Below are 12,819 nucleotides of genomic sequence, written 5' to 3' on the forward strand. Positions count from 1 at the left end.
GCAAATAATCTGCCAGATTCATTTACTGATTTGAAAGGTGTTACAAAATCCTTAAACCCGGCCAGAAACGCGCCAGAAAGAGTGGAGGTACCAATAAAAACCACTCAACTCCCTATTCCTAAAAAGAGGGGGAGTAGTACGGCCTCTGACCCGGAGCATGCTTCTAGCAAGCAGCAAAGGAAATCGAGGAAAAAAACCTCGAAGTCAGTAAATGCAGGTCAACTCAACGTTGACAAACACCTGATGGGCAGTTTACACCCAGTGGAAGGGCAACCTCCACAACCCAGTTCCAGTATGCACAAACTGACTGGGACATCGGAACACCCAGACTTGATCGTATTGGGAAATCACGAAGAGTCACTAGGGGTGCAGGAAATATCCATCAACTATGTTGATTCTGGAGAATTATTTGACCGTAAGACTACGACAGTCGACATATATTTTGCTGAAAAGATTGCAGATACCCTTCTCACTGATCATGATCCAAGGTCTATCGTTGAGTGCCAAAAGCGCTCCGACTGGCCTAAATGGAAGGATGCAATCCAAGCAGAAATTGCCTCGCTTAACAAAAGAAAGGTATTCACTGAAGCAATACCTACACCTTCCAGTGTTTTCCCTGTGGGATTCAAATGGGTTTTTTCCGGAAACGGAATGAGAACAATGAGGCGGTGAGATATAAAGCAAGGCTCGTAGCACAAGGTTTCATGCAGAAACCCGACATTGATTTCACTGAAACATATTCTCCAGTAATGAGTGCAACCACTTTCCGATATCTTATATCCTTGGCAGTGCAAAATCGTCTATCTATGCAGTTGATGGACGTCGTGACCGCATACCTTTACGGGTCACTAGATTCGGACATATATATGAAGGTTCCTGATGGAATCTCTGTCCTGAATAAAAATGCAAAACGCAACATGTATTGTGTAAAGCTGAATAAGTCATTATATGGCTTAAGGCAGTCGGGACGGATGTGGTACAACCGACTCAGTGAGTTCCTTCTTCAGAAAGGATACTCCAATAGTGTTGATTGCCCATGTGTTTTCATCAAGAAGTCCTCTACAGGATTTTGCATCATTTCTGTGTATGTTGATGATCTCAACATCATCGGCAGCACACCAGACATTGATGAAGCATGCAATCACGTAAAGATGGAATTTGAGATGAAGGATTTGGGTAAAACCAAATTTTGCTTAGGTATTCAACTTGAGCATCTTCCCTCAGGAATCATGGTACACCAATCTGCCTATATCCAGAAAATATTGGAGAAATTCAATATGGACAAATCCTATCCATCTAAAACTCCTATGGTGGTTCGATCTCTAGACATAGAGAAAGATCCTTTCAAACCAAGGGATGATGGAGAAGAGGTGTTGGGACCTGAAGTTCCATACCTTAGTGCTGTTGGAGCGCTTATGTATCTTGCAAATTGCACAAGACCTGATATTGCATTTGCAGTGAATCTACTTGCTAGACATAGCGCAACTCCCACCAAACGTCATTGGTCTGGAGTGAAAAATATCTTTCGATATCTCCAAGGCACAAATGATCTTGGCCTATTTTTCCAGTTCCAAAAAAATCAGGACTCTGATGTGATTGGATATGCAGATGCCGGCTATTTGTCTGATCCCCATAATGCCAAATCGTAGACCGGCTTCGTGTTCCTACATGGTGGCACTGTTATATCATGGAAGTCTTCCAAACAGACTCTGGTGGCAACATCTACCAATCATTCTGAAATAATTTCATTATTTAAAGCAACATGCGAATGTGTATGGCTTCGCAGAATGATAAACCACATACAACAGTCATGTGGAATGGGTTCAATAAAATCACCTACCATTATATATGAAGATAATGCGGCCTGTGTTGCGCAGATGCAAACAGGATATATCAAGAATAATATCACCAAGCATATTTCTCCTAAATGATTTTTCCCCATAATCTTCAGAAAAGCGGGGAAATAAGCATTCTGCAAGTCAAATCATGCGACAACCTTGCTGATTTATTTACCAAGTTTCTACCACATTCTACATTTCAAAAATGTGTTTATGGAATTGGTATGCGAAGACTTAGGGACTTGCAGGTGTCAGGGGGAGTCTCTTCTTGAAATATCCTCATTTTAATGATATCACATTATGCTATTTTTCTTTGTGAGTATATGTTTCAAGATCTCATCAAAGATTTTATGAAGAACTTTTAAAGAAGAATATTTTGAGATGATAAAGCTTCCCCGACAATCGTGAAAATAATCTACATGGTCAAGCGTAGATTAGGGGAAGTGTTGAGATCTGTAAAAGGGAAATCTTCCCTTGCCCAACGGCCAAGCGGTTGCATCCGCGGACGCCTGTGTCCTGGCAACCGATGCATCTCTCTGGAACCGACACCTCCTCTGGATCGTCGTGTCTCTCCAGGAGATATATAAGCGTCCTGTAAACCATCGTCAAGAGATTGGATCATTCTGATTCAAAACAAACCCAAAAGGCCATGACATGTTCTTACTTCTACTTGTCCCCATGGAGCACCAGCATCTCCACGCACCGTGCAACACGACCACCGTGCCACTGGTCGCGTGCCTATGCGGTACGCACACCACTATGCATCGTGTAGCAATGCGCTAAACCATCACTCGTCACGCCCCACCCGCCATGCAAGCCATGCACAACAGACTATCGATTGGTTGATGGATTGTAGAAAATCCAAGCAAACAGACTATCCTTTCGTGCCCTTGCCAGAGGTCAGGGCCATTTTTGATGATTCTTTTTCTTTATTAGATTCTTCTTTCATGGTTTTGTCACTTGGACCATCTATTCTTGTGCTGCCACGAAGTAAATCTTAAACTGATCACCCTGGTTCAGAATTAAGCATCTTGGAAGAGTTGCTCCAAGGAGAAATCGATGAAGAACGGCTATCTCTAGAATGATTTGTTGCTAAGTGCCATGTTGATTTACGGAAAGGACCAAAGAAAATCAACGAGCATGCAGAAAATACTTTTCTTTCGTGAAAACATGATCTTGATACGAAATGCATCAGTTCAGCTTGTGCTCACTTTGATGGTAAATTTTGCATCCAGAACCTCAAGAGTAGAGAACTAGGAGCATTGACCACCATGCAGACCTACACACTCCAAAGGCAGACAAGAATTTAACCCGAACGGGTTGATACAAGCACTTCAATTGGCTACTATAGAACATATCATAATTGAACGCAGCAGGATCAACAAAGCAAATATAGCATTTCAGCTTCAGAACGATTTCATGGGAGCATTCCTACCACGGACAATTAGAACCTACAGTAGACAAAGCAACTCAAGTTTCCCATCTTTTGGAGATTTGAGCCACGGAGAAGGTGAGTGAGTCATCAAGGGGCGAGTCACATGATTTGAATCTCGCCAAAAAACCCTAAACCCAAGCCCTAGGCTTTGTTTCGGTTCTTGCTGACACGGATTCATGCACCAGGTTTAAGTGGAATCCAAGTGATTCCTTTGAGACAGAACTAGGTAGACAGAGCAATGAAATAATTCAGGAAGTTGTTCAATTTGGCTTCAGAAAATGCAGAATGGGTAGCGTGGACGCATATCCCAAAAGATGGTATTATTAACATGCTTTTCATCACTGGACAAACATGAACAAATACACAAAACATCCATGTCTCTAAATTTTCAACATATAGGTAATCTAAACAAAAGAATGCAAAAAAAAAAAGAAGGAAATCTGGAGGGTGGATGTCAAAATTGAAGATTTGACAGCATGGCACAAAGAGCAATCAGTCCCGAAAGATGCTACTCCCTCGTTTAGATCACTATACTTTAGTGATCTATAAACGCTCTTATATTTCTTCACGGAGGAAGTATGTTTTGTTAGTGTTTTTTATCACTGTCAAGCCAATATATACACGATATCAAGGATTAGGAAGATAGAACCAAAAGAAGAAAACAAAAGGAGACAGAAGATGAGACTCATACATGCCCTAGACATCCAAGGAAGGATCTAACAACATTAGCTAAAGCTTGGCTCTTAGACGGCAACTGCAAATGTTTTGAGAAACAAGCCTTGGGCATACATTACCACCCACTGAATTAACACCAAATGGAACTAAAGCAAATATATATACCCAGCATTGCATCAGACATCCAAGGATCAAACAGCATTAGCTCTCAAGCCTGGCTGGGCAAAAGCTCTTACGTGGCAACTGCGAATGTTCTGAGAAACAAGCCTTGATTTTATCATCATTTGCGATGCAGGGGCATATTGAACATACTATGTTTACAGTGCTGAAGCTCATTTTGAAACACAATGTTGACCAGGAAAATAACAAGGCTCAGACATCCAAGGAAGGAATTATCAGCATCAGCTCTCAAGCCTGGCAAGGCAAAAGCTCTTGCAACTGCGAATGTTTTGAGAAACAAGCCTTAAATTTAGCAGCATTGTCAATACTTCTCCCAGCAGCAAATCACAATAAGAATGAAGTCAGAAAATAAGGACCGACATAAAATCATGCACACTGTATGAAAGCACTGAAATGAGGGGATCCCAACCAAGACAAGCACACAATGACACAAGTCAAACCAAGAACACTTGCAGCTAAACTTCAAAATCTGACAAAATAAAGGGGGGCCAACAATATGCAATGAGCAGCATTTAGCATCATCAGAAAATAAAGACTTCTCATTCACAGTATAACAGCACTGTGTCAGAAGGTGTCCTAAGATTGTTTCAAGGTTTCATCACATGATAGTGAACACAAACCAAATTAAAGAAGAAACAATATGTTTTCATTGCAACGAACTCCTCAAAAGCAAAACAAAGAACCTACAAAACATATTAGAACCAAATAGTAATAAATAAACTGGAGTCGAATGGAATTAAGCTACAGTTCAGATCACAAAAGGCCGCAAAAGTAGATTGCCAAATAAAAACTAGAAGTGGCAACCAATTTAACCGGAAGATATTTAAAAAAACAGTAAAATACACATAGGCAGATTAGTTCAAAGTTCACTTATTCATACTTGACCGTACTGCTATTCCAGCAACTGTTTAAACGAAACCAACACACATCTCACGGGGACTCGATGGTCCATGAAACCAGACATGATAGTAGGACTTGACACAAATGAGACTAACACTTCACATGGAAGACAGGGGCACCCACCAGAGCACCCACGGCAATTACTGACCACCGCGGAGGCGGAGCACCAGGTGGAGAGTGGATTCCTTCTGGATGTTGTAGTCGGCAAGGGTGCGGCCATCCTCCAGCTGCTTGCCAGCGAAGATGAGACGCTGCTGGTCCGGGGGAATGCCCTCCTTGTCCTGGATCTTGGCCTTGACGTTGTCGATGGTGTCTGAGCTCTCAACCTCCAGAGTGATAGTCTTGCCAGTAAGGGTCTTCACAAAGATCTGCATACCACCACGAAGACGCAGGACAAGGTGAAGAGTGGACTCCTTCTGGATGTTGTAGTCAGCAAGAGTGCGGCCATCCTCCAGCTGCTTTCCTGCAAAGATGAGGCGCTGCTGGTCAGGGGGGATGCCCTCCTTGTCCTGGATCTTGGCCTTGACATTGTCGATGGTGTCTGAGCTCTCAACCTCCAGAGTGATGGTCTTGCCGGTAAGGGTCTTCACAAAGATCTGCATACCACCTCGGAGACGCAGGACAAGGTGAAGGGTGGACTCCTTCTGGATGTTGTAATCAGCAAGGGTACGGCCATCCTCCAGCTGCTTGCCAGCAAAGATGAGGCGCTGCTGGTCCGGGGGGATGCCCTCCTTGTCCTGGATCTTGGCCTTGACGTTGTCGATGGTGTCCGAGCTCTCAACCTCCAGAGTGATGGTCTTGCCAGTAAGGGTCTTCACAAAGATCTGCATGCCACCTCGTAAACGCAGGACAAGGTGAAGGGTGGACTCCTTCTGGATGTTGTAATCAGCAAGGGTACGGCCATCCTCGAGCTGCTTGCCAGCAAAGATGAGGCGCTGCTGGTCAGGGGGGATGCCCTCCTTGTCCTGGATCTTCACCTTGACGTTGTCGATGGTGTCCGAGGACTCCACCTCAAGGGTGATGGTCTTGCCAGTGAGGGTCTTCACAAAGATCTGCATGCCTCCCCGAAGACGGAGGACAAGGTGGAGGGTGGACTCCTTCTGGATGTTGTAGTCAGCAAGGGTCCTGCCGTCCTCGAGCTGCTTGCCAGCAAAGATGAGGCGCTGCTGGTCCGGGGGGATGCCCTCCTTGTCCTGGATCTTCGCCTTGACGTTGTCGATGGTGTCCGAGGACTCCACCTCAAGGGTGATGGTCTTGCCAGTGAGGGTCTTGACAAAGATCTGCATGCCTCCCCGAAGGCGGAGGACAAGGTGGAGGGTGGACTCCTTCTGGATGTTGTAGTCAGCAAGGGTCCTGCCGTCCTCAAGCTGCTTGCCAGCAAAGATGAGGCGCTGCTGGTCCGGGGGGATGCCCTCCTTGTCCTGGATCTTCGCCTTGACATTGTCGATGGTGTCAGACGACTCCACCTCAAGTGTAATTGTCTTGCCAGTGAGGGTCTTGACAAAGATCTGCATGCCTCCCCGAAGGCGGAGGACAAGGTGGAGGGTGGACTCCTTCTGGATGTTGTAGTCAGCAAGGGTCCTGCCGTCCTCCAGCTGCTTGCCAGCGAAGATGAGGCGCTGCTGGTCCGGGGGGATGCCCTCCTTGTCCTGGATTTTTGCCTTGACGTTGTCAATGGTGTCAGACGACTCCACCTCAAGGGTGATGGTCTTGCCTGTCAATGTCTTCACAAATATCTGCATCTGCAGAGAATAATACCAAACAGGATAATGAGCCTCTAGAAGCAGACCAAGCAAACCCACATTATAAATACTAATGCTTTTATACATCAAGTCATAGAGAATAAACAGCAGCAGCAGCATATTTTCTGCAAAAAAGCAGTATGCTCATCAGAGAAAAAACCAGACACACAAAATTACTATTGGATTCAATCATAGAGAGTTTAAGAAGATATCAGGGAGGAAGACAGAACTAGTAGAGAAAACATGCATATGAGGCAAGCAAACTAACATTATAAATACTAATGCATTTTGTAAGCTTTTACACATCACGCCATAGAGAATAAACAATGGGCAGCAGTATATTTTCCTTATATTGATTAAAGAGGAACTGACAGAACATGTACCACAGAAAATCCACAGATATCTTTTATCTAGGGCTCCATATAGCTGTCGGATATTATCATCTTCTAAGAAAATAAACCTAGCTTTGAGAGGGAAAACAATCAACAATCCTAGTCCTAGGCCTATAAGGAGTTTAAGGACGATCCTGGTACGACAAGAACATGATCACGAGCGACGGATCTGGCACACAAAGCTACTACTGGATTCGATCATGAAGACTTAAGCGAATCTATCAAGCAGGAACGGACGTCCTAGTAGAGAGAAAACATGCATATGAGATCAGACGGCATCATGAATTGGCTCCGAAGACGAACAGATTTGGGAGAACACGACATCTACAGGCATAACCCCTACGATTTCATATACACGCATAATTCCTACGAATTTGCTTGAAGCTTCAGCTATCTAACATGAGCGATTGATCGGGACAACAAGCTTCGTTCCCGCAACCCCAGATCGGAGCATAGCCGGGCAAAATTCGACGGCAATAATCCTCCAACTACCACGGAAACGTGGATCCGGACGGTACGGGGAGAGGGGAAGGGAATCGCCGTACCTTGGGGCGGTGGGGGAGGACCGGAGGAGGGGGAGCTGGAGTCGACCGGAGACGAGATCGGCTGGGGGATTTGTTGGTTCCGTTCGTCGGAGCGGTGGTGCGGATTGGATTGCGGGCTGGGAGGTTGGTGGGTATTTATGGCCGCTGGTGACCGGCCGGGGTGGAGAAGGAATCCCGTGCCGTGACGCTCCTTCCTTCCGCGTCGGTGTTGCTACGTTGACGTGGCGTAATTGTGGCCGTTCACTTCTCGAAATAAATAAATAAACTTCTCGAAATAAAATTCGGTTGAAATGGAGTGGCCGATGGTCAGATTTAGACGGACGCGAACGGATGACGCGCCTCCAGCCGATCCAAACGAATAAATAAAAAATAAATCCATGTCTGTGCGTGTTGAAATTGACATCAGACCAACACAGCTAGAAAAATAAAATGAACCTGTCAAGTCAAAATTGGCCATAATTCATGCATCTTAGCCGTAGTTCATGATGGCACACATGTCGGTATACAAAATGATTATGCTCTCGGCCATTGTTCGTTCATATAGCTCGAGCATCTTCTTTCCCCTCTTTTTGAACCAAACCTTTTTCCTTGGGACACATTTGCTCAAGTTTGACCGTCATGATCTCCACTTCCTTCGTTATTAGCGTGAGCTTCACCTCGTTAGCTTTTGTCTTACAATGCTCGTCTCGATCTTGAGCTTCTTCTTTTGGACGTTCTTCTCGATCTCGAGCTTCTTCTTTTATAACTCGGTGTGGGCCTTCATTTGATCTTCCTTCTTTATTACGAGGCTTAGAGAATTCTAGGTCTATCTTTAATTAGATCAACTCCAAATCTCTACTCCTACTAGTAAGATGCCCGTGCTATGCTATAGAATCACAAAAAATCGGCGGGAATTGTTTATTTAAGTGTCAAGAGTCTAGTGAACAATAAAAGATGTACCAAGACATCCTTCAAAGCAATGCCATATTGTTGGTAAGGTACACATTGAGCAAAATCAGACGTATGATTTCCGACCAAACATTTTCTTCTCAATTTTCACCTTACAGATGACTTTTTGTTCTCCCTGCACAGCTTTCTCCTTCTTGTCCCATATTGAGGGGGACAGAGAGCATGCGGCAAATAGAAAATCCGTTCACACATTTGGCAATTGCGACCACACCCTAACCAGCTGTTGGTTAACACAAGATCCATCTCTAGTCCGCACCCCATTAACTGCGACAAGAATCTACGTACACCGCCACCATAAACGAAAGCAATATTTTAGGCATCTATGAGGCCATGGCATCATCCGCCAAGCATAGTATACCCTTCTTTTAGTCATTTGCTCCAAACATCTATGCCAACAATATTAGAGCATCTCCAGTCGTTGGCCTTTCAGGATGCGCCTAAAATCGCCGCCTGAGGGTGAGCCGGCGTAAAAATTAGGCCTGGGGCGAGTTGATCCCCAGCCGCCGGCCCAGGGCCGCCCCAGGCGCGTTTAAAAGTAAAATTTGTATAGCAAATTTCGGCACAGTTCGGCGAAGTTCGGCTAAACACGATAAATTTCGGCAAACTTAGGCATATATTAGACATGTTCGTGAATTTTAATTACGTAGCAAAATAGATAACTAGTCTAAAAGAGAAACTGGCTGAACGTCGAGTAGTCGTCGTCATCGCCGCCATCATCGGACTTCTCCTCCTTGACACGGCCGTCCCTGGTGGACCCCTGACCGGCGTCGCCAACGCGGGCTGATGGCGGCGACGCGTCGTCGTCGTCGCTGTCGCAGATGACGACGACTCCACCTTCGTCGCGGCCGCGTCGGCGCTCCGCGAAGCGGCGCAGGGCGGCGCACTGGCGCTCCTTCGCCTTCTCCAGATGCTCCTTCTCCATCGCTATGGAGTCCCTGCGCGCCCATTCCAGGGCCGCGTCGTCGTCGTTGAGTTCCGTCTTCACCGGCGCGGCCGGCTCCTTCTTCACCGGCGCGAGCCCCGACTCCGTCTTTGGCTTGACGAAGCGCGGAGGAGGAGCCGACGAGGAGGCGCACCGGCCGCCCTCGTTGATGACGATGCCGGCGCCGCGAGTGCGCCGGCCGAGCGGCGTCTCCGCCGCGGGCTCGGCCTTGACGCCGAGCAGGGCCGGAGTACCGGAGGAGTGCGAGGAAGATCGCGAGGAGGAAGAAGAGGAGGAGGACCTGAACCTCCTTGGCGCCCATGGCCCGGCGCGTCGGTGGTGTGCCGGGGCGGCCACCCTCGCCGGGTACGCCAACGGCGGGTCGTTGCCGCCCTCGAGGTACGTCAGCACGCCCTCGAGTGTGCGGCCGGGGACGCCCCACCACAGGTGGCGCCCCTCGCTGTTCTTCTGGCCGCCGACCACCGGCGCGTCGTTGGTGGACGCCAACCGCTACTGCTGGCGGCGCTCGAAGTACGCCGCCCAAGCCGCGTGGTTGTCGGCGGCGTACTGGGGGAGGGAGAGCTGGGCGTCAGTGAGGGAGGCGCGTACGACCTCGACCTCCTCGGCGAAGTATTTGGGCTTGGCCACGGCGTCGGGCAACGGGGGAACGGGCACTCCCCCGTCGCCGAGTCTCCACCCCGTCGGCCCGACGCGCATGTCCAGCGGCCCGGGATGTTCGCCTGGAACAGGAGCCAGGACTCCTGTTCGCGCAGCGAACGGCGGCCGAAGCCGTTGGCCGCCGCCTCGTCTCCGGGGAAACGCTCTGCCATGGCGACGGGCTCGGGAGAGGTAGAGAGGGAGAGGGAGGGGCTGGGCGGCGGCGAGGGGCGGGGCTGGTGTGGGCACAGGCGAGTGAGGCCACCGGCTATATAGCCGCGCCGCGCCCGTGTGAACGCGTGCGAGGGAGGGGAGGCATCGGCGCGCCGTCCCGTGACGCGCCGCCCGTGAGGAATCAATGGTAAGGCTGACCGGCAGCAGCCTTGCCACTGATTCCCCGTGGGAACCGAGGCCGTTGGGGGAAGACGAGGCGCCGTGTCGCTGACGCGGCTGGTCCGCGGCTTTTTCGCGCCAAAACAGCTCGCCCCGGTGCCCCCGGGCGCCCCAGCGCGCCGGGTTCGGCCTGGGTCCTTCGGCGCTGTTTTCGGCCCAGGCCGGCGAAAATCGGACTCCTGGGACGCGACTGGGCCGTTTTTTCGGCGTCAGCACGAGAAAATCGTCTGGGGAGGTCTTTCTGGGGACGCGGCTGGAGATGCTCTCAGCCCTCGAGATCTCGCTTCATCTACCTTCTCACCTAAAATTGGTATGTACATAAACGGGTTTGTAGAATATTTAGACAAAGGGAAAAAAACCTTTATGGGGTCTAAAGTTATTTAGGCAAACAAAAAACCGAATGGACAACACTTTCAATACATTTTGTACGGAACAAAGAAACAAAATGTAAAGTAAAAGATGCTCTTGAATCATATTTATATAGAAGGGGTGAGTGCACATGTATGTATATACAAAAATATTAGTATTTGACTACTTATAACTTTTCTTACATCAACCAGGTCTATGCAAAGAAAACGTTCACAACGGACAACCAGGAGACAAATATTCGGGATGTGTCTTAAAAAATTGGATGTTTCTCCCCATAGGCAGAATCTGAAGTCAACAGAAGCAATGAACATAGAGAAAAAAAAAGACATAACAAACACAAAAGTAGTATTTTTGGTTGTGCTCGATGCCAACCTATCAACAATATAACATCGTTTGATCAATGTCTAGGAACTTTTTTTTGCGGGACATAGAAATGAATTGGATCTTGGAAATAATTTAAATAAACAACAATGTTTCACCTGATCTTTTGTGACCCCGTAGCGTAGTACGGGCATCTTACTAGTTACAACTAGAACGAGAGAACTAAAGGAGGCTCCAAAGCTGTGTGTTTAATTGTGGCAAAAATCTCTAATATATATAGGTTGGAGGAGAGGGAGGGGGCGCCACAAGTCGGAGGAGTCCTTCCCTTGCGTCGGCTTAAGGGGGTCCAATTCGGGCCCCTCTAGCTTCAAGCTAGGGGGCGTGCCTCTGTAGCCGCCTATTCTACCGTCGACGGCGGTCGTAAACCATATAGGCAGTTGGGTTCTCCTGCATCCATCGTCGCGTGAGTGTCGAGTGGGGAGAAGAGAGATAGGGAACGGGAGAGACGGGGATACCATTTTATGAGGAGCAGTTTTCGGAGACTCGCAATTTCGATTACATCACACGTATCGATTGGACTTACTTCCGCTTCCGCTTCCATGGGTTGAGGAAAGCCCGAAGGAGTCAACCGGAGGGGCATGTAGCATGCACGGAGGAATCAAGTGCATATCTGAGCCATACATGGTTAATCAAACAACTGGAAATAATTATAGAGACGTGGACGCACGAGAATGCAGGAAAATAGGGTAGTGGAGGCTCCTATTTAGATATAGTAGATTGGACCCTAGGGCCCAATCACCTCCCACCACTTGGCCTTTTTTATGTTCTTTGACCTGTTGATATTTAATTAATTATAAAAGCCCCCTAATCAATATTAGAGCCTTTTATTATCAATTAAATATCATCGAAAACATTTCTCACTTATATAAAAAATCCCAGTAAACCCTGAAACTCTTCCAGGAACTCCGAAACAATTCTAGTTTCTCTCAAAACTATTTTTAATATTAATGTAACCATTGTTGGGGAACACAGTAATTTCAAAATTTTCCTACGCACACGGAAGATCTATCATGGTGATGCATAGCAACGAGAGGGGAGAGTGTATCTATGTACCCTCATAGACCGAAAGCGGAAGCGTTTTATCAACGCGGTTGATGTAGTCGTACACCTTCACAATCCGTCCTGATCAAGTACCGAACGTACAACACCTCCGTGTTTAGCACACGTTCAGCTCGATGACGTCCTCGCCTTCTTGATCCAGCAAGACGGGCGAAGTAGTAGATGAGTTCCGGCAGCACGACGGCATGGTGACGGTGTTGGTGAAGAACAATCTTCGCAGGGCTTCGCCTAAGCACTACGAAAACTATGACGAGGGATAAACTAGAGGGCACGGGGTTGCCGGCACACGGCTTGGTGTTTCTTGATGTGTCTTGGGTGCTAGCCCTACCCTCTATTTATATGTTGAGCCTTGGGGTCGAAACTTTCCTTTTGCTCTTTTCCAA

General features: G+C 47.5%; 1 protein-coding gene and 3 non-coding genes across 4 annotated transcripts; all 4 read right to left on the minus strand.

Moving 5' to 3' along the window:
• Positions 1-4,120: 4,120 nt before the first annotated feature.
• LOC125517685 (small nucleolar RNA SNORD14) lies at positions 4,121-4,237 on the minus strand. The gene has a single exon (XR_007287733.1). It is a non-coding gene; the product is annotated as a small nucleolar RNA SNORD14 (small nucleolar RNA).
• A 79-nt stretch (positions 4,238-4,316) lies between these two features.
• LOC125517687 (small nucleolar RNA SNORD14) lies at positions 4,317-4,432 on the minus strand. Its single transcript, XR_007287735.1, has one exon. It is a non-coding gene; the product is annotated as a small nucleolar RNA SNORD14 (small nucleolar RNA).
• A 210-nt stretch (positions 4,433-4,642) lies between these two features.
• On the minus strand, positions 4,643-4,738 carry LOC125517792 (small nucleolar RNA snoR31/Z110/Z27). The gene has a single exon (XR_007287800.1). It is a non-coding gene; the product is annotated as a small nucleolar RNA snoR31/Z110/Z27 (small nucleolar RNA).
• Positions 4,739-4,982: 244 nt separating this feature from the next.
• On the minus strand, positions 4,983-7,864 carry LOC125513583 (polyubiquitin-like). Its single transcript, XM_048678721.2, has 2 exons — positions 7,708-7,864; positions 4,983-6,770 (listed from the first exon to the last, which is right to left on the minus strand). Exon 2 carries the CDS (start codon positions 6,768-6,770, stop codon positions 5,169-5,171), a length of 1,602 nt encoding a protein of 533 aa, XP_048534678.1. The 5' UTR covers positions 7,708-7,864; the 3' UTR covers positions 4,983-5,168.
• Positions 7,865-12,819: the final 4,955 nt, after the last annotated feature.

The sequence above is a fragment of the Triticum urartu genome, chromosome 6A, assembly GCF_056163025.1.
Source record: "Triticum urartu cultivar PI428250 chromosome 6A, HENAU_Tu73, whole genome shotgun sequence".
Classification (NCBI taxonomy): domain Eukaryota; kingdom Viridiplantae; phylum Streptophyta; class Magnoliopsida; order Poales; family Poaceae; genus Triticum; species Triticum urartu.

Coding starts and splice junctions, on each gene's coding strand:
- LOC125513583 (XM_048678721.2), bottom strand. CDS start 6,770: ATGCAGATATTTGTGAAGACATTGACAGGCAAGACCATCACCCTTGAG.